Source organism: Onychomys torridus, chromosome 13 (genome assembly GCF_903995425.1).
Source record: "Onychomys torridus chromosome 13, mOncTor1.1, whole genome shotgun sequence".
In the NCBI taxonomy this organism is placed as follows: domain Eukaryota; kingdom Metazoa; phylum Chordata; class Mammalia; order Rodentia; family Cricetidae; genus Onychomys; species Onychomys torridus.
Window position 1 is genome coordinate 74,469,309 of NC_050455.1, and position 21,915 is coordinate 74,491,223.

A 21,915-nucleotide genomic window follows, 5' to 3' on the forward strand; every position below is an offset into this window, starting at 1 on the left:
TAAATTGCTTCAATATCAAATGAACTTAGCAGTTATCTATCCAAACAAAAAAGTATGTACATTTTAATCACTAGTATATGGACTTTATTCTAAAATAGACCGCATCCCAGGACACAAACCAAATCTTAACAGATTCCGAAAAACTTAAATAACTCCATACGTCCTAGATGACTATGATGCAATAAAACTTAAAATCAACAGCAAGTAAATCTCTAGTAAGTACACAAACTAATTACTGAATCATGAATGGGTCAAAGAAGAAGTCAAGAAGGAAGTAAAAAAAAAATCTTAGCATTAAATGGAAATGCAAACACAACCAATACAACAAAAGGCAATACTTTCAAAATGTACTCCATTAAGTTGGAAACTCTAAAAGAAATGGATAGATTTCTAGATTCAGCCAAATCAATAAAACTAAACCAAGAAATCAGTAAACTAAACAGACCAAAACTCCAAACTCTGCATCTCCATGTCTGATGGCAAAATACTCTTCAGATCTCCAACTTCTTTCCACTCCCTGTTAGCACTTTCCTTGGTAGGCATCCCAGGGCTCTGGAATCTCCAACATCTTGGGATCTCTAAGGTAATTCAGGCTTCAACATCATATCTTCATACAATGGCCTTTTTAGACCTCTGTTCAGGGACACCCCTGACACATGCCTGGCCTCAGCAGCTTTGCGTGTTACTGTGGGATGTTCTGTATGTCAAATGTGTTGCTCTGATTGGTTAACATAAATAAAGTGCTGATTGGCCAGTAGCCATGCATGAAGGATAGGGTAGGTGGGACAAGGAGGAGGAGAATGCTGGGAACTGAAGGCTGGGGAGAGAGACACTGCCAGCCACTGCCATGACAAGGAAGATGTAAGGTATAGGTAAGCCACAAACCAAGTGGCAAAGTATAGATTAATAGAAATGGATTAGTTTAAGATAGAAGAACTAGATAACAAGAAGCCTGACACAGCCATACAGTTTATAAGTTATATAAGCGTCTGAATGATTATTTTATATGTGGTTTGTGGGACTATGGGGGCTTGTTGGCACCTGGACAGAAGCTCTCCAAAAACAAATGGCACCCAACGTGGGGCAAGAGTTTCCACCTAAAATCTGACAAAAAGATTCTAAAACAGAGCTAAAAACAGCTTCCTAGTTGTCTCTCTCAAGTTAGCAGCAGCCTGCTGGTTTGAGCTACTATGGTGGGTTCCTGGCATGTGCCTTTGACCAGCAGGTATGGCAGGAATGAGGCATTTGCAAGCATCACATTATGCTGTGTGATGAATTTAGCCTTTGCTAGTTTTTTTTTTTTAAAGGTTTCTGGGCTATGAGCTGCTTTGATAAAAACTGCTTCTGATAGTTGATGGTACACATGGCTCCAGACCTAGAGCTGGCAGTAAACTGTACCACCACCACTTTGGGAAGCTGAGATGGGCGGAGCCAGCAGCCACAGTGGTGTTTCAATCTTACAAAGATGGATATTACACAGACAATCTTTATGTTGTCTTTGGGATTTTTAACTACTGAAAAAGATTTGATCGTAAAAGCTGTTGAGTTAAAAAATATGTAAATTTTAAAGGTACCTTGACTTCAAAATTTATATATAAGGATATGTTGCTTTGAAAAAGAGTCTCTGCTTTTGTTTCCACAGAAATCCAGAGGCTATGGATTTGTTCCAGATTAAGATACATCAGGTTTCATCAGCCAAGACCACCTAAAAGGTCTCCGATGACACCATGGCCCAGATGATCCAACATCCAAAATGGTTTCAAGGCAACTGGCTCAGAGGCTTACCCTCATGGACTACTCCATAATCCAAAATTTTTCTTTGTGTCCCCATAAGATACAGTACCCCTCTCCAGCAGGAAGTAGTAAGAAAAACTATGCCCAATTTCCCAGAATTATCAAGCTGGATTTAGAGATGGACTTGGCTCACTCCTTCTCTAAACCCAGACATATTGCTAAAACAAACAAACAAACAAACAAACAAACAAAAAAAAGGTTAAAAGATTCTTGTGTCCCAAATCAGAAGAGCCCTCTGATATGGGACTGAGAAAAACTAATATTTTTAATTAAATAAGGTTGATTATAAATATGATCTCTTTCTAAACTAAAAAAAAGGGCATATGATATAGATATAATAGGATTAAAGGGTAGATTAATGAACTTACTTTTTAAAAACAACAACTTGTTTAAAATATCTTACATTAGTATAGATTTTAGTCTATTGATACAAACTTAAAATTAATTTTGTTATACTATATATATATTTCTCCTCTCATTTGAGGTATTATATTTGTGCAACTCATTTAGATTGTAATGGATAATTAAGAAAAACAGATCAATTAGTCTTCTATGATAGTCAAACTTATAGTCATGTTAAGTATTCTAGGTATACATAGATATATTTCAGATAGACAGGTAATCTTCAAACACCTCAAAGGTCTACAGAATATGACATTTAAAATATTTTTAAAATTTAGACTTTCTGGACAGTGAGACATATCTGCTCCTAGCAACACCAATTTACTTCAGAGAGGAGGATGGACAGAGTTAGATTTTATAACCCATTCTTCTATCCTTGACTCTAAAGCCAGAACCAGGTAGGCGAAGCTGCCAAGTTCTCCTACTTTCTATGTCTGGAACATGGCTCCCTTGTTCAATCATATTTTTACCAACTTTCCATTTTCAATGGTTTCCTTCACAGTCTAAGCTTGGTTGTTCTGAAACTAGATCTCTAGACCAGGCTCTGGCCTCAAACTCAGAGACCTACCAGCCTCTGGCTCTGAATTTCTGGGATTAAGGGCATGCACCACCACACCCAGCTCTAATCTTTTCTTTAATTCCTTTCCACAAGTTAAAAAGTCAGCTGGATGCATCTTGCCCTGGGGTCATGACTCCTGTTATTCCATTTCTTAATCTGTTTATCTTCTTGAACACAGAATTTAGCTCCATTCCACTTCCTGGTGCTCCTTTTCTCCTCAAATTTTATATTTTCTTGTTTCTTTTCATTATAGAACTTCATTATACTTGCCACTAATAACTACACAGTAGAGTCTATACTAGGTTATTTTGAGATTTCCTCTGCCAACAGAATTAATCTAAATCTCTTCCCTTTCATCTCAAGCAGCATCTTCAGACAAGAGCAAAAAGCCATATTCTTCACCAAAATATCACAAGAACAATCTCTAGCAACATATTAAAATTATTCTCCTCTGAAATCTCTTGAGCTGGCCCCCTCACCACCAGTTCAAATCAGAGCACTGTCTTCCATGCTCCTACTAGGATGGCCCATTATGCAGCACTTAAAATGTCTAACTGCTTTCCTAATCTACAATTTTAAGGTACATATTCCTTCAAACAAAACCATGGTCAGGCGTATCACTGAAATATCCCAGTCCCTGGTACCAACTTCTACTTTGGTTAGGGTTTCTACTGTAGTAAAGGGACATCATGACCCAGGGAACTCTTATGAGGGAAAGCATTCAATTGGGTTGGCTCACTTACAGCTCAGAGGTTTTATCCATTATCTTCATGGTGGGAAGAAAGGCAGCATGCAGGCAGAGATGGTGCTGGAGCTGAGTGAGGGTCTTTACATCTTGACCCAAAGGCAACAGAGAGTGAATTGAAACACTGGGTGTGGCTTGAACATATATGAGACTTCAAAGTCTACCTCCACAGTGACAAAGTTCCTCCAACAAGACCACATCTACTCTAAAAAGGCCACAACTCCCAATAGTGCTACTCTCTCTGAAGGTCATTTTCTTTTAAACCACCACCACAAAGAATAATATCTATACTACATAAATGCTAAAAAAGTAACACCCCCCCCAAAAAAACCCAAATAAGCCTGATTCAAAAAAGCAAATAAACAGAACAAAAACAACCCATTCAAAAATTAAAAAAAAAAAATGGCCTTGGACCTGAACCAAGTTCTTAAGTAAAGAAACTAAAATGGCTAGGAAATATTTCAGAAAGTGTCGATCATCCCAAGCAAGCAGGGAAATACAAATCAAAATAATTTGGGGATTTCCTCTTATCCCAGTCAAGATCAACAAATCAGATGACAAGAAAAACTGAGCTACTGTGCAGTGTGAGGAACAGGGAACATTTATTACTCTTGGTGGGGCTGCAAAATGATCAATTATTCTGGTCATCAGTGTAAATTATGTCCCGAAAGCTAAAGCTAAATCTCCCATATAACCCAGATATACTACTCCTGGTAATATGTTCAAAGGACAAATGTCCCACTCCATAGATAATTTTTCAATCATGATCATTGTTACTCTGTTCACAATATCTAGAAATTGGAAACAAATTTAAAGTCCTCCAATTAATTAGTAAATAATGAAAATGTGGTACATGTACACTATGAAATACTATTCATCTATGAAGAAAAATAAAATTGTGAGATTTGTGGGTAAAGGAATGAAAAGAGAAAAGATTATACTGAGTAAAGTAGCCCAGACCCAGAAAGATAAAAACCAAATATTCTTTCATCAGGAGTTCCTGTCACCAAATCTTCAGATGTGAGTATCCAACCCAGTGTAACTCCTGAAAACTGGAAAATCTAAGATTACCAAGGGGGCAGGTGTGAAAGCAGGAGATGGAGACATGTCATTTGAATGAGAAAATGGAGAGTTAATCAGGTAGTGGAAGGGATATAATAATTAAAGAAAAATAGAGAAGAGGGTAAAATAAACAGTGAGGATATCTAAGAATATCAAGAGTAATCATATTATTATCTATCTACATAAAACTAATAAAATAATTTAAGTCCAAGTATACATATAGAGTTTAAACAAAATATTCTCATCCAGATTGGCAAGGCCTAAAGATTCTAACAGAAACTCCAACACTATCTATGAGACTCTCTGCTTTTATTTGTTGATCAAAAGATTCTCAGGGCTATGGTTGTTGTCTTTGGTTGCTTCCCAGAGGTTTAAGGGAAGTCTATCTGTAGACATCATCTTCTTTGGACACGGGACCTGCATGGTCCGAGCTGTATCTGACACAGAAACTAGCTCCCTGAGGACTAGATCTTACTTACATGGTACCTGAACAAGTTATATTTATTTACTTAGTAATGGCTGTGTGTGTGTGTGTGTGTGTGTGTGTGTGTATGTGTGTGTGTGTGTGTAAAAACAATAACAGAAAAATAAATCTTTTTTAAAAAGCAAGGGAGGAGTTACATGGAAGGAGTTGGTGGGAGAAAAGGGAAGAGGGGAAATGGTGTAGTTATATTTTAGTTAAAAATAAGTTTTAAAAGCCTGAAGAGTAATAAAAGTAAATAAGGATAAAAAAGAAGGAAGAGATGCCCGGCATCAACCTTGGACACTCACTCACACACACACACACACACACACACACACACACACACACACGAGAGAGAGAGAGAGAGAGAGAGAGAGAGAGAGAGAGAGAGAAAGAGAAGAAAAAGAAAGAAGGAGGGAGGGGAGGAGGGAGGAGAGGAGGGAGAAGGGGAAGAGGGAGAAGGAGAGGGGGCAAGGGCAGAAGAGGAAGAAGGAGGAGGAGGGAAGGTAGATAGGAAGGAATAAAAGGAGAGAAGGAGAGAGGGAGGAAGAGAAAGGCTTAAATTTCTTGTCGCAGTCCATTATATCATCTAGAGAAGTCAGAGCTGGAACTTAAAAGACAGGAATCTGGAGGCAGGAACGAAATCAGAGACCATGGAAGGACACTGTTCACTGGCTTGTTCCCTATTGCTTGTTGGCTTTTTTTCTTATACAACTCAGGATCACCAGCCGAGGAATGACATCACCCATAGAGGGCTGGGCCCTCCCCCATCATTAATCAAGAAAATACCCCCACAAGCTTGCCTACAGGACAATCCTATAGAAACAATTTTCTTAGTGGAGGTTCTCTCTTACTAAATGTTGGACATAATGACCATGGCTGGATGATATAGATACAAATACAGATACATAGATAAATGTAAGTACTGATATGGACAGTAATAAAATAATAAATTCAGGTATGTAGCTACAGGTATAGAAATCTTCCAGCTGCCTAGGTCTACTTGAATTTGCTTTCATATGCCAAGCATAAAAAACTGATCATCGTGTCAATGAAGATAGCAATATTTATTTATATAGTCACTATATTCAGTACTTACTGTGTAATCATATAGTTCTGTGATTCATTGCTGATGACTTACAGATGAGATCACATAGATTAAGAAAGCCTCAATAATTACTATTAATGATTAAATTTCAGCAGACCCGAAATTTAAGAAAAATATTACTGATTCTATTCTTCTTAATTTCCTACTTCATATTTAAACAAGGTAAAACTCATATTAAATGATATGATATGATATTTCCAATGCTTCAACTTGCTATGATGTTAGTGGTGAGTCTGTATTTCATAAATATCTATGTTACCTGCTCCCTCTTTATGATGCATCTTTATGGAGTGTTTCCAGTAACAATGTGCAATAACACAAGATCACCATTTTAGCAAGAAATCGCCGCTCCCTGTAATGCTCTCTGCAGTGACTCCTATTGCTTTTCTGTTAACCCTCGTTGATACTGATTAACCCAGCATGTCTGAGGTGACACTCCAGCAAGTAGTAAGCAAGTGAAAAGGTACAGAACATGTTTGCCTTTCTTTGAAATCAGGAGAGAGCATCTAAAACTTGAATTTTGTTGTCAGCCAACTGGAAGATCTGGGATTACATCAGCTAAGCGAAAATAAAGGGACATAGAAATTGTTGCACTTGTTCTTACTTCATTTTCTTCATCTAAAAAAAAATGATTCAGATGGGACAGATTGGGCTTGTAATTGAAATGCATGCAGAATCCAGGTGAGTGCACTTTAATACCTGTAGCTGTATCCAGTGTCCTAAATGACAGAAATGTGCATCATGAAAACACTGGTAGAAGTTGACTGCACAGGCAGTATTACGATTTCAGCACTCCAGAGGTTGAAGCAGGGGGATTATGAGTTCAAAGACATCTTGAGCTACATAACAGACCCTGTTTGAAAAAAAAATGTGTTGATAAAGGTGCAGATCTGTAGATTCAGTTACTTTCCTAGTATGTGTGATTTCTTGACTTGGAATTCCAGCACCACAAATTTAATAAAATAAAATAAAATGGTCATTATATACATAAAGCTGTTTGTACAAATGACGTGGTAAATAGTGCAGACATTTCCTATATGGCTGAGTGTAATTGGGGATCCCTTGTCAAACATTCCTTCAAATTAAGTATGTTGTTGGCACTTAGAAAAGAGTCTAGTAGAATTGTGTGTGTGTGTGTGTGTGTGTATGTGTGTGTGTGTGTGTGTGTGTGTATGTGTATGTGTGTGTGTGTGTGTGTGTGTGTGTGTGTGTGTGTGTGTGTATGGGGAGTGCACATGTGTATATATAGACTGGACAAGGAAATGAAGTTTCGTGCCCTATCATTCACTGCCTTATTCTTTGAGATATGGTCTCTCACAAAGGATGGAACTAGGTTGGTGGCCACCCAAACCTCAAGATCAACAGACATGTCTCTGCCTCCCACAGTCTTGGGTTTACAAGGACATGGGGCCACACTTGGCTTTTTGCGTGGATTCTGGACTCAAAGCTGCATGGTTGTACATTCGGTGTTCTTACAGCATTGGTTACCTCTCCTCCCTCCATCCCCTACAGGAGGACTTAGGAAGGAAGCAGAAGTTATCCAGAATTAGACTAATAAAAAGCATGACTCAAAAGCAGAAGCTTATGTAACCTTGGGATCAGAAGGTTGCTATGCTTTCCAGTTATAAATTAACATTACTTAACTTAGTTCTCTCAGATTTTACCTCAGACTTAAGCTCATTTCTGACAATTAGATGTGAATAATCAATTCCTATCACACACACACACAAAAATCACATAACCTACCCTATGTACTCCAAAAATACAAAATATAAAGTATCTTTACAGAGTAAAATATTCAAATCTGTATGATATGCATATATAAAATTTGTGTGTTTTCCTCCTGAAGTAGCAGTGGAGAAAGCCTGTGATGTGATGCTACAGAGAAAGCCCCTAAACAGAGACACCGCACATTCCCACAGCAGCTGGTTAACTGCATATCCAGTCCTACAGCTGCTGCACCAGTGGCCTTGTCTTGCATCTCAAGTCAGTGTTGTAACAAGAAGGATTTGGTGCTTAACAAGACGATTGATGTCTTTTCTCCTCACTAGCCTCATGGCACTTCTAGCAGGTAGTTTCCCAATCACTTCAAGCCTTATTTCTCTGTGTCCTGCAATCAAAGTGGGTGGTATCTTCACCATGGAATCTTTATAACTACATGTGAAGGATAACGAAGAGCAATGGCAATAACCTATATAGCCTGATAACCCATGTCTGGAGCTGAGATTTCCATTTAATAACTCACAACTCCCAGGAGCAACACTGTTTACACAAACTAGTTGGGTTTCATAAGGCTTTCATACATCCTTAATTTTGGTTAACCTACTCCCACTTCCCCTTTTCCTCATGCCCCTGCCCCCCAGTCCTGTTTACATTTTTTAATTTGTGTTTTTATTTTATTGTTTTCCAATAGATTTAATTCAATTTAGATTGCTATCCAAGACCCATGTACACAAGGTAATTGCTCTATCACTGAACTGCGTGCATGATTCTTATTTTTGTTTTTGAGATAGTATCTCACTAAGTTGCTCAGGATAATCTTGAACTAAGTCTGCAGTCTAGACAGGCCTCAAGTAACTGGGATTACAATTTAGTACCACATGCTGAAATGATGTTACTTACATACTCAGTTTATTGTGTGTGTGTGTGTTCCATAATTCCTGCCATTGCACAAATGTGGAGGCCAAGGAGGACAATTTTGTGAAGCCAGTTTTCTACTTCTACCTTTATGCAGGTTTCTGGGACTGGACTCAGGTATCTAGGCTTGTGGAGCAAGCATCTTAACCAGAAGAACCACCTTGCCAAACTCCAATCTTATTTTTTTTTTTTATAAGCAATTTGTCTTACTTAGGGTTACTATCACTGTGATGAAACATCATGACCAAAGCAACTTGGGGAGGAGAGTCTTTGTTTGGTTTATGATTCTACATCATTTGTCATTGAAGGAAGTCAGGAAAGGGACTCAAACAGGGCAGGAACCTGAAGGCAGGAGTGATGCAGAAACCACGGAGGGATTCACTGAATATGGAGCTCATTGATTGACTAGACTTGGGGTTCAACAAGCCCCTGTTCAAACCCCAGTGCTGAGGAAACCTCAAGGTTACTCTACTAAATCTGCCTTTGTTAGATGGGTGTTAGGGATCCACCCTCAGATTCTCATACTTGTACACCAAGTATGTTACTGACCTAACCATATTCTTAGAACCTCAAGTGAGTATTTTACTTCTGCATATGTCTCTTAGAGGGTTTCCAAAGAGATTTCACTGAGAAGAAGCTACTCTATGAATATGAATGGTAACATGCCATTGGTTAGTTTTTGGACTGAGTAAAAGGGGGTGGGATGATCTGGGAATCAACCTTCATCCTGGTCTGTTTCCTGTGCTTCCAAATTGACTAGCCACCTCACACTCCCACCACTACAACTTCCCACCAAGAGGGTCTGCATCCTCTTATATAGTGGACCAAAATGAATCCCTTCTAGACGAGACTCACCCTGAATGGAGGGCCACCACTCTAAGAGCTGGTTTCTGAACTGAGTGAAGGGGGAAAGGAGTGAGCAAGCTGAGCTCCAGCAGCCATCTCTGCTCCCTGACTACAGATGCAATGTGGCCATCTGCCTCAAGCCACCATGCTGTTCCTGCTATGGTGGACTTTATTCTTGCTCTTTTTGACTGAATACACGTTTCCTTACATTAATTTGTCAGGTGTGTTTATCACAGTAATGGGAAAAGGAACAAATATAACTCTCTTGTTTGAATACTAATAAGTTAATGAGTGAAAATAAACACTATCTTAGTTCTTGTAGCATCAACCCTGTTAAGAGGAGAAAGGCAACACAGAGGTTATTCCAGTAAAGTAGAGGGGATTAACAAGGGGGTCCATAGTGGTCAAGTTTGGGGGGGAGGGTGTAGTGTTCCCTGTAAAGAATTACATTCATGCAGACAAATGTTTGCATTTCAATGTGAAGGCACACACACACCTCTTCAGTTAGGATTTGGGACTCTTCCTTACCCCTTTATTATTACACTGGCGCAAGCTGGGAGGCAACCAAGGACACTTATTGGGTCCATAAGGATTTATTTTTTTCATTATTTCCTGTAGTATTCACTATTTTAATTCTAGTCCTTTAGAATCATGGCAGGGTGGCATACTGAACTCAAAAATACACTAGTTTATTAGGCATTCATTTCAAAACAACCACACCTTGTAAGTTGACCATAGGTATTCATAAGTTTCTCTTAGGGAAGCTGAACTTTTCCCCATAGCTTTTTAAAAAGAAAGAGCTCCCAGGCTCCTATTAGGGATGTAGCATTGCTCAGCAAGTGGTCATCCAAGGATTCTTAAGAATGAGAAGCCAGCTTGTGAAGCAAGAGGGTTGTGGGAGCATGTCTGTATGAGGGCAGAAGGAAATAGAATGGGGTCAAAGAAAGAGAAACCCCTGCAGCCTGGGAGCCTTAGGAGAGCAGAGTAATTACTTGGACATCTGCAGTCCCAGTGGAGGGACCCTGGTGGTGGAGGGGTCAGAAGTATGTACTCTTTCCTTCAGCACCTAGAGCAGAGCTGATGCAAAGACTATCAGCCTCAGGCACTGCCCACAGGTACCCTTGATACTGAACACTAGGCAGGCTACTATGAGAACTTGACAACAGAGGCTTGGGTAGGTAACTCTTGGGCACCCTGGCCCTCTCTTCTCTGCCCCTCCCTTTCCTGGGATTTCCTCTCTGAATTTACTGTCGCGGCCTTTAGATGTATAGTCATGCAGTGCACCCTACTTTCTGATACAAGGACAATCTGACTAGGCAAACAAACTGGACAAATAGGAAAGAGCAGGGTACTTGAAGTGGGAGTTTAGTATGCAAACAGAACTTTTTTCCTGTATTCAATCAGCAGTTGAAAATGCAGTGAAATCTTCTGTAAAACTACTTCAAATGTTTGCCACAGTTTCTTTGGAGAATTTGTCATTGTATAAACATGGCACATTGTGGATCTGACTAAAGACAGCCATCTCCTCCTAAGAATTCCCAAATCCAACTTTCACCTCAAGCAACCAGCCATTTGTCAAGAGGCCCACCCTCTGCTTAAAGGTGACTCTTTTCCCAGTAAGCTGGTTTCAGTCATTCTTTGTCATGCTCCTGACTGTTGGAACATCTCTTTTCCTTCCTCACAGTTGGGGGACTTCTTCCCAGCTTCCACTGCCTCTAATCTGTTTTCCCCACCCTCATTCCCACCTCACCCCCTGTTGGCACTAGAATCATGTGTGGGTCACAGAACTTCGCACAGGACATTCCACAGGGTCCACCTGCAACTAAGTGTGAGACTCACCAGTTCAGCAGCATCCATGAGCACAGCTTTCCCTTTTCCAAGCTCATAGCTCCTCTCGCAGGCCTGCCTGACTTCAAGAGAAATTAGTTTCCTTTAGGAGGAACAGTGTTCTCTCCTCCAATTCAGATTCTCTCTCTCTCTCTCTCTCTCTCTCTCTCTCTCTCTCTCTCTCTCTCTCTCTCTCTCTCTCCCTCTCTCCCTCTCTCCCTCCCTCCGTCCTTTCCTTTCCTCTCCTCCCACCCCTCTTCCCTCTCTACTCCCCTCCCTTCTCTGTCCCCCTCCTTTCCCTCCTTCCCTCCTACCGTCTTCCTTCCCTTTTTTTTCTCTCTCTTCTTGCCCGTTTGCTCTAATTCTCTCTCTAATTCTCTTGCCTCCTTGGCTACATCTGGTCACCTAGTCTAAACGGGCCCTGTTTACTCTCTTTACCCCACCATTCAAGACTTGCAGTCCTGAATATCCAGGAACCAAAGGCTTGCATTTGAGTGCCAATTCCCTCTAGACTGGAGTCACTCATTATTTCTCACCCCGCGAGCCTCACCTCACTTTCTCCAGCTCCACTATGAGAACCTGTGGACAGGATCACTGCATACACGCCCACTCGGCAGACACCCACACAACCACAGGGGCAGCTACAGCCTCAGCAGCAGGTGCGTGGCTATAGCTCTGGTTCTGGAGCGCTCTTCAGGCTCTTTCCAAGGCCTTTCCTGGCCTTCTCTGAAGAGACCCTGTCTTTGCAGCCTCACGTTTACATTTTCTGTCTGCCACACTGACTCTTTCCACCCTCCCTTTTCTTACTACTGTGATCCCCAGCTGGGGCGCAGTCTGCCAGGTAGTGCTGCAGGCTCGAGAGGGTCATTCACTCCCTGGGGCTGCACCCCGGAGGTCCAGCTCACACCGCTGTGGTCTGCACAGGCAGGGTCAGAAGAGGCCTGGGAGTCAGTGTGTGATCCAGGAGCTTCTGGGCAGAGGTGGAAGGAGGTGCTGTACTGTCAGGGGAGGAGGGACTGCCCAATGCTGCCAGTTTCAGTCCCCGCCACCCCACCCCACCTCATGGCGCTGCCTCGTTTTTACTGTGATTTCACATTCATCTATTTGCATTTTTAAAAATTAGGGTTCTTCCTGCTGCTTTTCCACCAGCTCCTCTCTCCTCTGAGTTTGACGAGCAGCGCGCGCGTTTGTGTATATTGGGGTGGGGTGATCCGTGTTTGCTTTTGGACGGTTTTGAGTATTTTTCCGAGAAAGATACATTTCAAGGGGCCGCGTCTTTGCAGGAGCAGTTTGGTAGGATTCGCGTAAGGATCTCCTCCTGTGATTAATCGTGAAACTTTTACCGCTTTCCTTTCTCTTCCAGCGCCAGGCTTCCAATCTTAGACCAGCTGCTAAAAGGTGAAGTCTTCACCCTCTAAAGAGGGGACTAGAAAGCTCCAATTGGAGGGACGGGAGGCAGTCGTTTCACATCTTTAAAAAGTGGTAACCCAAACTCGAAGGGGCATTTTCCCAGGATGGCCCCTCCCCCTTCCACGCCTTTCGTCCTCCACTGAGATGCAGTGGGGAATTTGCGAAGCTCCTCTAGACCCTTCTGCCAGAGCTGGCTGAGGGAAGGAGCCCAGCCTGGTCCTCACCCCCTCCCCCTCCCCCACGAACCAAGCCGCTGTGATGTCCTTGCTGTCGCCGCCGCCCCATTGCGCCTCGCACCAGCCCTGGGGGCACCAGCGGTGCTCAGCTGCCCAGTCTCACCCAGGCTTTGGGCTTCCTGGAGGGTCATGCAACCCAGAGCTATGACTAAGGCGCTCACTTGGTAACTCTGCCATATTCCTGATCTTCCTCTCCCTCCCTTCCCCTCCCCCTTTAGCCACCCCCGTGTTCCCCTCCACCACCCTTGAGTCCTCCCCCGCCCCCAGACGCCCACCCTCAGGTTCCTTTTCTTGCAAGATCGCAGAGGTGGCGCGCAGCCTGCCGAGCCCATGACGGACCCCTGCCTCCTGTCTTCAATGCCTCAGCAGAAGACCCCCAAAGGCTGGAGAGAGGAGGGCTGCGGCTGGACATCCTCTCGGCGACGCTGCTCGGACCTGGTGCTCCTGGTTGATGAGACTGGCGACTGAGCAAGCCCCTGCCGCCGCCTTCGCTGTCGCCCTCCCAGTTGCTGCCGTCGGTCGGGACCGGTCCCCGCCTTGCGCCTTCTGCCACCCGGTCCAGATCGGGTCCCGGCTTTGGGCGCCCCGGGGCTCGCCCCGCGCCTGCCGCCGCCCGCGCGCCGACTGCCCGCCGCGTCCTCCTGACAGCTGCGGCGGCGGCGATGATGCAGAGGAGGAGGGTGCTGCCGGCGGCAGTGCTGATGGTGGCGGTCGGCGCCCGGGTGTGATGAGAGCGTCATGGTGGAGATGCTGGCTTCGAGGCGGTGAGAGAGCAAAGGAGGGCGAGAGCCAGCCAAGGGCGGAAGATAGAACAGTTCCGATCGCGATCGCTTTCTTTCCTCTCTCGCTTTCCCCCCACCGTATTTTGCCCGTGGTTTGCATATTTAAAATCTCTGGACTCCATCCTCTGCCTACCCACGAAGTCTCCCCGTCTCTAAATGGAATTAGTGGAGATCGGAGCCTCTGGTGTAACGCACAGACATGATCTATGGACGCAGTTTGTTTCACAGTGAGTACCTCTCCAGCAGTGCCAGTCGACTCCCGGGGCGCTGCCACCTCGCCTCTTGGCCCCATGCGCTGGGAAAAGCCCTGCCAACCACTCCAACCAGACCCCGCAGTCCCTGGGAGTCTGGGGCAGATGTAAACTTTCAGTACTGCAGCATCATACAGCCTGGCGGGGGCGGTGCACAGAGTGGCGCTGGACCTCAGAGTTGGTCAGGGAAAACCGTTTCTCGTAGGCAGGATCTCTGGGTGGTCCGGGGGAGCATGTAGTTAAAAAGTAGACACGTGCAGGAGATGCTGGGCCCCTGAGAGGATGTAGGTTGACACAGGGAGGTAGCAGGGTTGATCTTTGCGGGGTAAGAAGGAATAATTCTCCTTTGTGGGGCTCAGCGGTTCACGGGCCCACCTTCTATTCCTCAGGTAAGCTGGTGCACACCTGAACCCAGGGGTTTAGGGTACAGTACATCCCAGCCTCTGCCTCTAAAGCTCTAATTCTGCTTCAGAGTGTGGTAAAGGGTGGGGGTGAGATGCAGAGGAGTGGAGGCACACAGGTTCAGAAGTCAGTCGTTAAAGGCAATGCCAGGAAATGTGTGGTGGGAATGTCATATTATGAAGCAAGGACTGGTGGGCTAAATGTGTGCCACTCTGTTAGATCTTCTCAGTCCACGAGTTCAGCATCGTACAGGTCCTCTGTGCGATTCCATCAAAATAGGAAAAACAGAGTAAAAAGGCCAAATGTACACACTGATATGCCTGGAGAATCTTTGTGCCTGTGGTGGGGGAGGGAGTTACAGAATTACAGCAAGTTAGGAAAGATCTACACACACACACACACACACACACACACACACAAAACCAGTCTTTGAATCTTAGGAGTAGATGGATGACCTGGCCGAAGTATAAAGTAGTGCAGTTTATAATTACTGGAAACTTAATGTCAAGACTCAGATAATTTTTCTGAGAATAAAGATGTGCGTTAGGTAAGATGGTTGGTTGATGCCCTTACTTCCTCCCCCTAAATTAGTTTCAGGTGGAAATGTGCAAAGGAAGAGCTTTTATGTAATTAGTCAAAATAAATAATCAAAATGGTTTCACTTGAAAAAAATGTCAGTTATTACCAAGACCAGATGCATTTTTAACACTTTTCTAGTTTCAGGTTTCTCTTGACATTTCTGAGTGAAGGAAGAAGTACAGAGAAGTTTAGATCCTCACAGCATTGCAGACTTACTGTTCAGTGGCAGAGCAGAGTCTCTGACCCTGAACTGACTCCATGGATGCTTCTAGAAAGCCCCTTTTGCAAAAATGTTGTCTGGTACTGGATGATAGCCAGTTTAGAATCACAGTTCAGGCTAGAAATGATGAATTTTGCAGCAGGAGAATGTCACACACAGAGCTAGTGGGTAATTGGATTAGTTTTTTAAAAAAAAAAAAAAAAAAAAAAGCAAAAACTAAACTAGCACAAACAATCAAACAAATAAACAAAACCTTCCCGGGAGTTCTGTTTCAATGCCAGACCAATCCACTTTGATCTGTTTTCTCTTGTACTCCCGCCCCACCTGTCATAGGTTTTGCAGACTGTTTTACATTCTACATTCAAAGCTTATTGGCAATATGTTAGGGTGGACCATGGAGATTTGGCTCTTCCCTTCTCCCTTCCTCTCTACAGAAGCTGACAGAGCTCTTAGCAAGGGGTCCTTTGCTGCAGAGAGACCTGGAGACCTCCTGGCAATCTGTGTAACATTTGCAGAGTGTAACATTGTTTATAGCTTTGAAGAGTTTGGGTCTCATTGACTCTGAATAGGAAGTACTTCTTTATGAGAGTCCCACATTTTACTTAGAACATTTTGAATTAGATTTCCGAAGTTCTGATTCACCTTTGTAAGGATTAACAATGATTAAATTATTCTATTTTGGTATCATCTTACCTGTAACTTCTCTTATGATTTTACAAGGTTTGGTCATTTTGGTTGTGAATTTTAAATTTATACTTGTTCTTTTTCTGTTTCAGTTATAGCAAGTTTAATCATCCTCCATTCCTCTGGAGCAACCAAGAAAGGAACAGGTGTGTTTTGGTTTTTCATTGTTTTTGTTTGTTTGTTTGTTTGTTTTGTTTGTTTTTTTTATTGTTGTTGATTAAAAAAAAGCTAATGGAGATGTCTAATTATTTTGCATTTTCCTATTTTCCCATACCCATTCCAGAATAGCTGGACATCTCATAGAGTGTATAATAGGCTGGCCTTGACTAAAAGACTATCTTGAAATTAATTTACTAATGGACATTATGAGAATATACTCTCTATGTTTGGTGTTATAAAATATTAGATGATGGTTCTTTTAAAAAATGTGTTTTATTTTATAGAAAAACAAATCACCTCAGAAACACAGAAGTCAGTGCAGTGTGGAACTTGGACAAAGCATGCAGAGGGTGGTGTCTTTACCTCTCCCAATTACCCCAGCAAGTACCCCCCTGACCGAGAGTGTGTCTACATCATAGAAGGTAAGAACAGGGAGGTACCAGGCCAGGGAGACAAGCCACAGCCTGGACTTCTCAGGCCCTGCACGTGTGATGTTGAACAGACATTACAAAATAACTGTGAACCCAGAATCAGGCTGATTTCTGAGATTATTAGAAATTAGTTATGAACACACAAATATCTAGTAATGAAACTACCATACAACCTAAAAGCTTCCTTTTCAGCAATCTGAAACAACAGAATTATTCTGCAGTTGACGTGCTATGTCAATTTGTGACATTCTGAAAACTAATATTTTACTGGTTTATTAATCATACTAGTTGATAGGCTTGTTACTGTTTTCTTCAGTACTATGAAGAAACAGAGAACCATGTGAATGGCAAAGTTGTATCAGCAATTGTGTTTTCTAAACATTAATTTGAATGGCATTTAAAATTTTTTTGTGTATTTTGTAAGTGAGATGATCATATTTTCAGGTCAGCCAAGGTTCTAACTTACGGAGCTCTCATCTGTTTTTCTAACCTGAAGGACAAAAAGTACTTTTAAAAAGATTCACCCTCCTGAATAGTTTCCATTTCTTTTAACCTTGAGACACCTCTCTGTTAAATATAGAGAAAGCTTTTAAAATATGTGTGCATGTCTCCCAGTGGTGAAGGAAGGCTACATTTTAAGTGTTAGTTCCAAATAACCCAGAACTTTGTACCCTCTATGACAGTACACCTACAGACTAAGTTATGGTAACAGAAAATTGTGACTGCATAGTGTCTCTCCATAAACCAGGGTTGTGACCACAGGGTAGATCTTTCAAAAATAAATAAATAAAACAAAGCAAAGCAAAACAACAACAAAACCCTCTGGGTTCTGTTTCTCTGATTTTGAGAGAGCCTGTTTAGAAATGATTTTTTATTGTTATTTTCATCCATAAGTTAGGAATATTCCTCTTCCTCTTGCATTGCATAATGTAGGAACTTTTATCAAAAATAACCTAAACTACATAAAGTTTGACGTTTAAAGGATAAAACAAACCAACTCAAACAGACATCTGGCAGTTTGGATCTCTAGAAGATGAAAACATTGAGTTTCTTGTTTGAAATCAGCTATTATTTTCTAATCAAGTGTATTAGATATTAATTATATGTGTTAAAATAATATATTATAAACTTTTGAAGATTTTTTTTTTCTTTTTGAGACAGCATTTCTCTGTGTAGCTTTGCAGCCTGTCCTGGGACATGTTCTGTATATCAGGCTGGCCTTGAACTCACAGAGATCCACCTGCCTCTGCCTCCTGAGTGCTGGGATTAAAGGCATGTACCACCACCTCCTTGCTACTTCTGAAGAACTTACTATTTACCAAAAATATTTACTCATAGGAAGATGTCTTCATTTTGGTAATTAGGAAATGGAGGCATATAGAAATTAAACATCTTGCTGAAACTAAAAATACTCATATTTGAAAGCAATACAGGACATATTTCCCATGAGTTCTGCTTTCTTGTGTATTACTTTGGTGCCTTTACAAGTACTGCTAGCCTTGAATGTGATAGTTTTTATATAGTTGTATTTATATCAAGGGCAAAATAAAATGAGAAAATGAGCAGAAACTCTCTTTACTGTTAGTATTGTTTTGGTGTCATCTGTAGATACTTCATACATTAAAATGATGTTATAGTGACATTTTTAGGATTTGCTATCAAGCATTGCACAAAAATTTCAAGATACTAGCCTTATGATGCTGTCAATGTGGCTAGGAAGTTTGAGCTAATCAGGGGCTTTGAGGTTTACCTAGGATTACTGGAGCAGGAAAAAGAAAAGAGAACTATGATGTTGTCCTTCACTGTTCATGTGTATCCAGGTGGTAGTTTTATTTTTTACAGAACATCTTGTACTAAAGTGCAGAGAAGTGGTAAGCTGGTGATACCTGGCCTTCTACACAGGTGAAGAGAGGAATGGGTAGGAGAGATATGATCCTAAAAAGGGGATCTGTAGTCTAGGAGTCAAACCTATAGACATTCACAAGTTAATTGTAGGCAATGAAATATCACTGAAAGAATTCAGGGAAGTAATGAGGTGAGACTTTAGTAGGAAAGTAACTGAAGGAAAAGAATGCCAACCAAAGAGCTACTGAAAACAGCCAAATGAAACAGAGAAAACCTGAACAAAAGATATTGGCAGGGGTAACAGAGCCAACGGAGGAAACAAAATGTCTTCAAGAAACTGAGATTCAAATGATTGGGTGGGAAAGGGTAGAACAGGATTTATGAAACATTGATGTGGTCAATGTTGGCATTTTTATTGGTAGCTCCTGGAGAGAATAAATGTGTGGAATTTTAGTTTGATGGAGAGATCTATGCTGATTCTTCATATTTATAGGATATAAATACAGAAATTGTTAGTGAATATTTCATATGAATAAAAATATCAGAAGGAGACATTTAGAACACTAATATTTCAACTCATTAAAAATGTCTTGGGATTTCCCTAGAATGCCAATTTCTTTTGAAGTAGAGGTTCAGGCACCATCTGATGTTGAAATCATTCCACTATATTTCAGCAACATCCAGTTTATTGGAGTAACATGAATAAAGAGAGGCTGGCGATGTTTCCGGGGCATAACATATGGGGAATGAAACAAACAGGGAGACCTGAAGGGCTTTCAGAAGGAGCTTTAGCTGATCAGGGAATCAGGAGGGATGTTATGGAGCTGGTGTAGATGAGATTCAAGAATCAGTGGTTTTCCAAGTGACAGTTGTTACAAGAAAAAAATGAGGCAAACACACATATGTGTTTATTGTATGAAGCAATCAAGAGTCTGCTTATGACTTTAGGATGAGCACAGCGAACCACCTCCCAGTCAGTAGAAGATTGAGGGAAGACAGTACTTAGAGGGCAGGGTGTGGGAAGGCACAATAAACTGGCGGGGGTTTTTTGTTTGTTTGTTAATGAGGAAAATTATACATATTTATCTCTAGAAAAAACCATTTGATCGGTAGAAAATAGATTAATTTAAAGTAGAGAAAGAGCATTTTTTTAGATTGCTGACCCAATGTAGAATTCCTAGAAGATAGTCTCAATGAAGGATTGTCTAGGTGAGGTTAGTTTGTGGATATATCTGTGAGGGATTTTCACAGCTGGGTAAACTGAGGTGACAAGACCCATGTTCCTCTGTCCTCCCTCCTCCTACCCCCAAGCCTTCCCACCCACCCCACCCCCATTCCCACCTTCTCCAAGGCAAGGTCTCCCATGGGGAGTCAACAGAGCCTGGTATATTCAGTTGAGGCAGGTCCAAGTTCCTTCTTCCTGAACCAAGGCTGCAAAGTATCTTACCATAGGCACTAGGTTCCAAAAAGCCAGCTCATGAACCATGATGGAACCCTCATCCAGTAACTGATGGAAGCAGAAGCAGAGATCCATGGTCAAGTCCCAGGCAGAGCTCCAGGAGTCCAATCAAGGAGAGAGAGAAGGGATTCTACGAGCAAGAGACATGAAACCATGATTGGAAAAAGTACAGAGACAACTAACCAAACTAGCAGAAACACATGAACTGTGGACCAATAGCTAAGGAACTGCCATGGTACTGGACTAGGCCCTCTGGATAAATGAGACAGTTGTTTAGCTTGAACTGTTTAGAGGGCATTGTTTCTTAGTGTGGCTCTCAACTGTAAAAGGAAAGAGCGGTTAGTTTATGCTCTCTGCTCCTGTGGGTATAATGTCACTCATTGCTTCTGGTTCCTACTGCCTTGATGTTCTCCCACAATGAGGGATTTAACTTGGAATTGTGATTTAAACATTTTCTCATTCTGTTGCTTCTGCCAGACTATTGTATAATAGCAACAAGAAACAAAGCTGAGAGAGATAGATCAATGGCCTTGTTGGTTAAGATAAGACAAGGTGTGGTTAAAAAAAAAACAGGTAAGCTCACAGTCATGAAAAGCAATATCCTTTCATGGATTTCAGATGGTATCAGCAGTCCTTCTGCTTAGGGAGGTACATGGCATGTATATCAAGTGAGTTTACATGGGCAGCGTATCCCAAGAGGCTGAGAGCTATGGAAATCTGAAGAAACTTGAGTGTCAGCTGAACATCAGCTGGGGGAAGGAGAACGAAAGAGTCTGTGAACATAACAAGTTGAAGATGAAGAAAAAATGAGTTTATGAAGCTAGACCCTGACAGATTCATTTAACCTACACTGCAACCACCAATTTGTGCATCTATGATAACAATTCTGGGTAGTGTTCACTTTTTAACAAGTTATTTGGTATTTTCTAAAATTTAGCTCATGAAACTTTCTTACATGGGCTTATGGGTAGTTAATTTCAGCATGCTAGATGAAAGGAAAATCAACTGTGCATGTGTAACATATTCTACAGGGCATGCTGCTAGAAAAAAGTGGTGCATTTGTCCATGTTGGTACTCTATCCACAAGAAAAATGAAGATAAGAATAAGTATATTTTTTACACAGGATGGCTCTTTATTTCCTGGTAGAGGATATAGGTGAACATATGTTGATAGATGATACACTGAATGCTAAGTAAAATAGCACAAGACAGTACTTTTGGCTTTTTTCTTTCCTTAGCCATATAGTATTTGTAGCTTAAAAAATGCCCAGAGCCAGGAGATGTTGGCACATGCCTTTAATCACAGCACTCTGCCAGAGGCAGAGGTAGTGAGTTCAAGGCCAGCCTGGTCAGCAAAGTGTGTGAGTTCCAGGGCAAACAAGAACTGTTACACAGAGAAACCCTGTCTCAAAAAAATAAAAATAAAAAAGGAAGAGAGAGAGAAAGAGAGAGAGAGAGAGAGAGAGAGAGAGAGAGAGAGAGAGAGAGAGAGAGAGAGAGAGAACGGAAGGAAGGAAGGAAGGAAGGAAGGAAGGAAGGAAGGAAGGAAGGAAGGAAGGAAGAAATGCCTGAATTGTTGAAGTAGTTTATGTTCTCTTAAATCTACCTCTAACTTATTAAAGAGCAGGTGTGCAAGCGAGCTTACAGTGTAGAGTAATAAGGAACTCAAGTAATACATTTAATGTTATGTTTATAAACAGTTCTTAAACACTTATCTTTATATTTGTAGAGTAATAAGCTGGGTAGAAAACATGATTTCTCAAATAGTTGTAAAAATATTTTTCAATTCAAAAGTTTTAAGCATTTAATGGAAATTCTCTCAACTCTGTCATACCTCCTCTCTCTGTTAACCTTTGTAATATATACTAATGTCAGATAAAAATGTGGCCTGAGTTGTTAATTTCTCTTTTCAGTAGGCAAAGAGTCAGGAATGTTTATAAGGATTAAAACTATTTTGGAGAAAAATCTTTAAACATAAGCTGACATCGTTGCTATTGATTTTTAATTTTAGACT

General features: G+C 41.5%; 1 protein-coding gene across 6 annotated transcripts in view; it reads left to right on the plus strand.

Moving 5' to 3' along the window:
• Positions 1-12,672: 12,672 nt before the first annotated feature.
• Positions 12,673-21,915, plus strand: part of Neto1 (neuropilin and tolloid like 1) — a 117,662-nt gene continuing 108,419 nt past the window's right edge. For 3 of the 6 annotated variants that reach the window (XM_036204341.1, XM_036204343.1, XM_036204347.1), the window contains exons 1-3: positions 12,880-14,098; positions 16,100-16,153; positions 16,451-16,588. In XM_036204341.1, the coding sequence (XP_036060234.1) occupies positions 14,071-14,098; positions 16,100-16,153; positions 16,451-16,588 (220 nt within the window). In that variant the 5' untranslated portion in view covers positions 12,880-14,070. Of the gene's footprint in view, positions 12,842-12,875; positions 14,099-16,099; positions 16,154-16,450; positions 16,589-21,915 lie in introns of those variants that run through there. The other 3 variants (XM_036204342.1, XM_036204346.1, XM_036204345.1) reach the window with 3 other exon arrangements.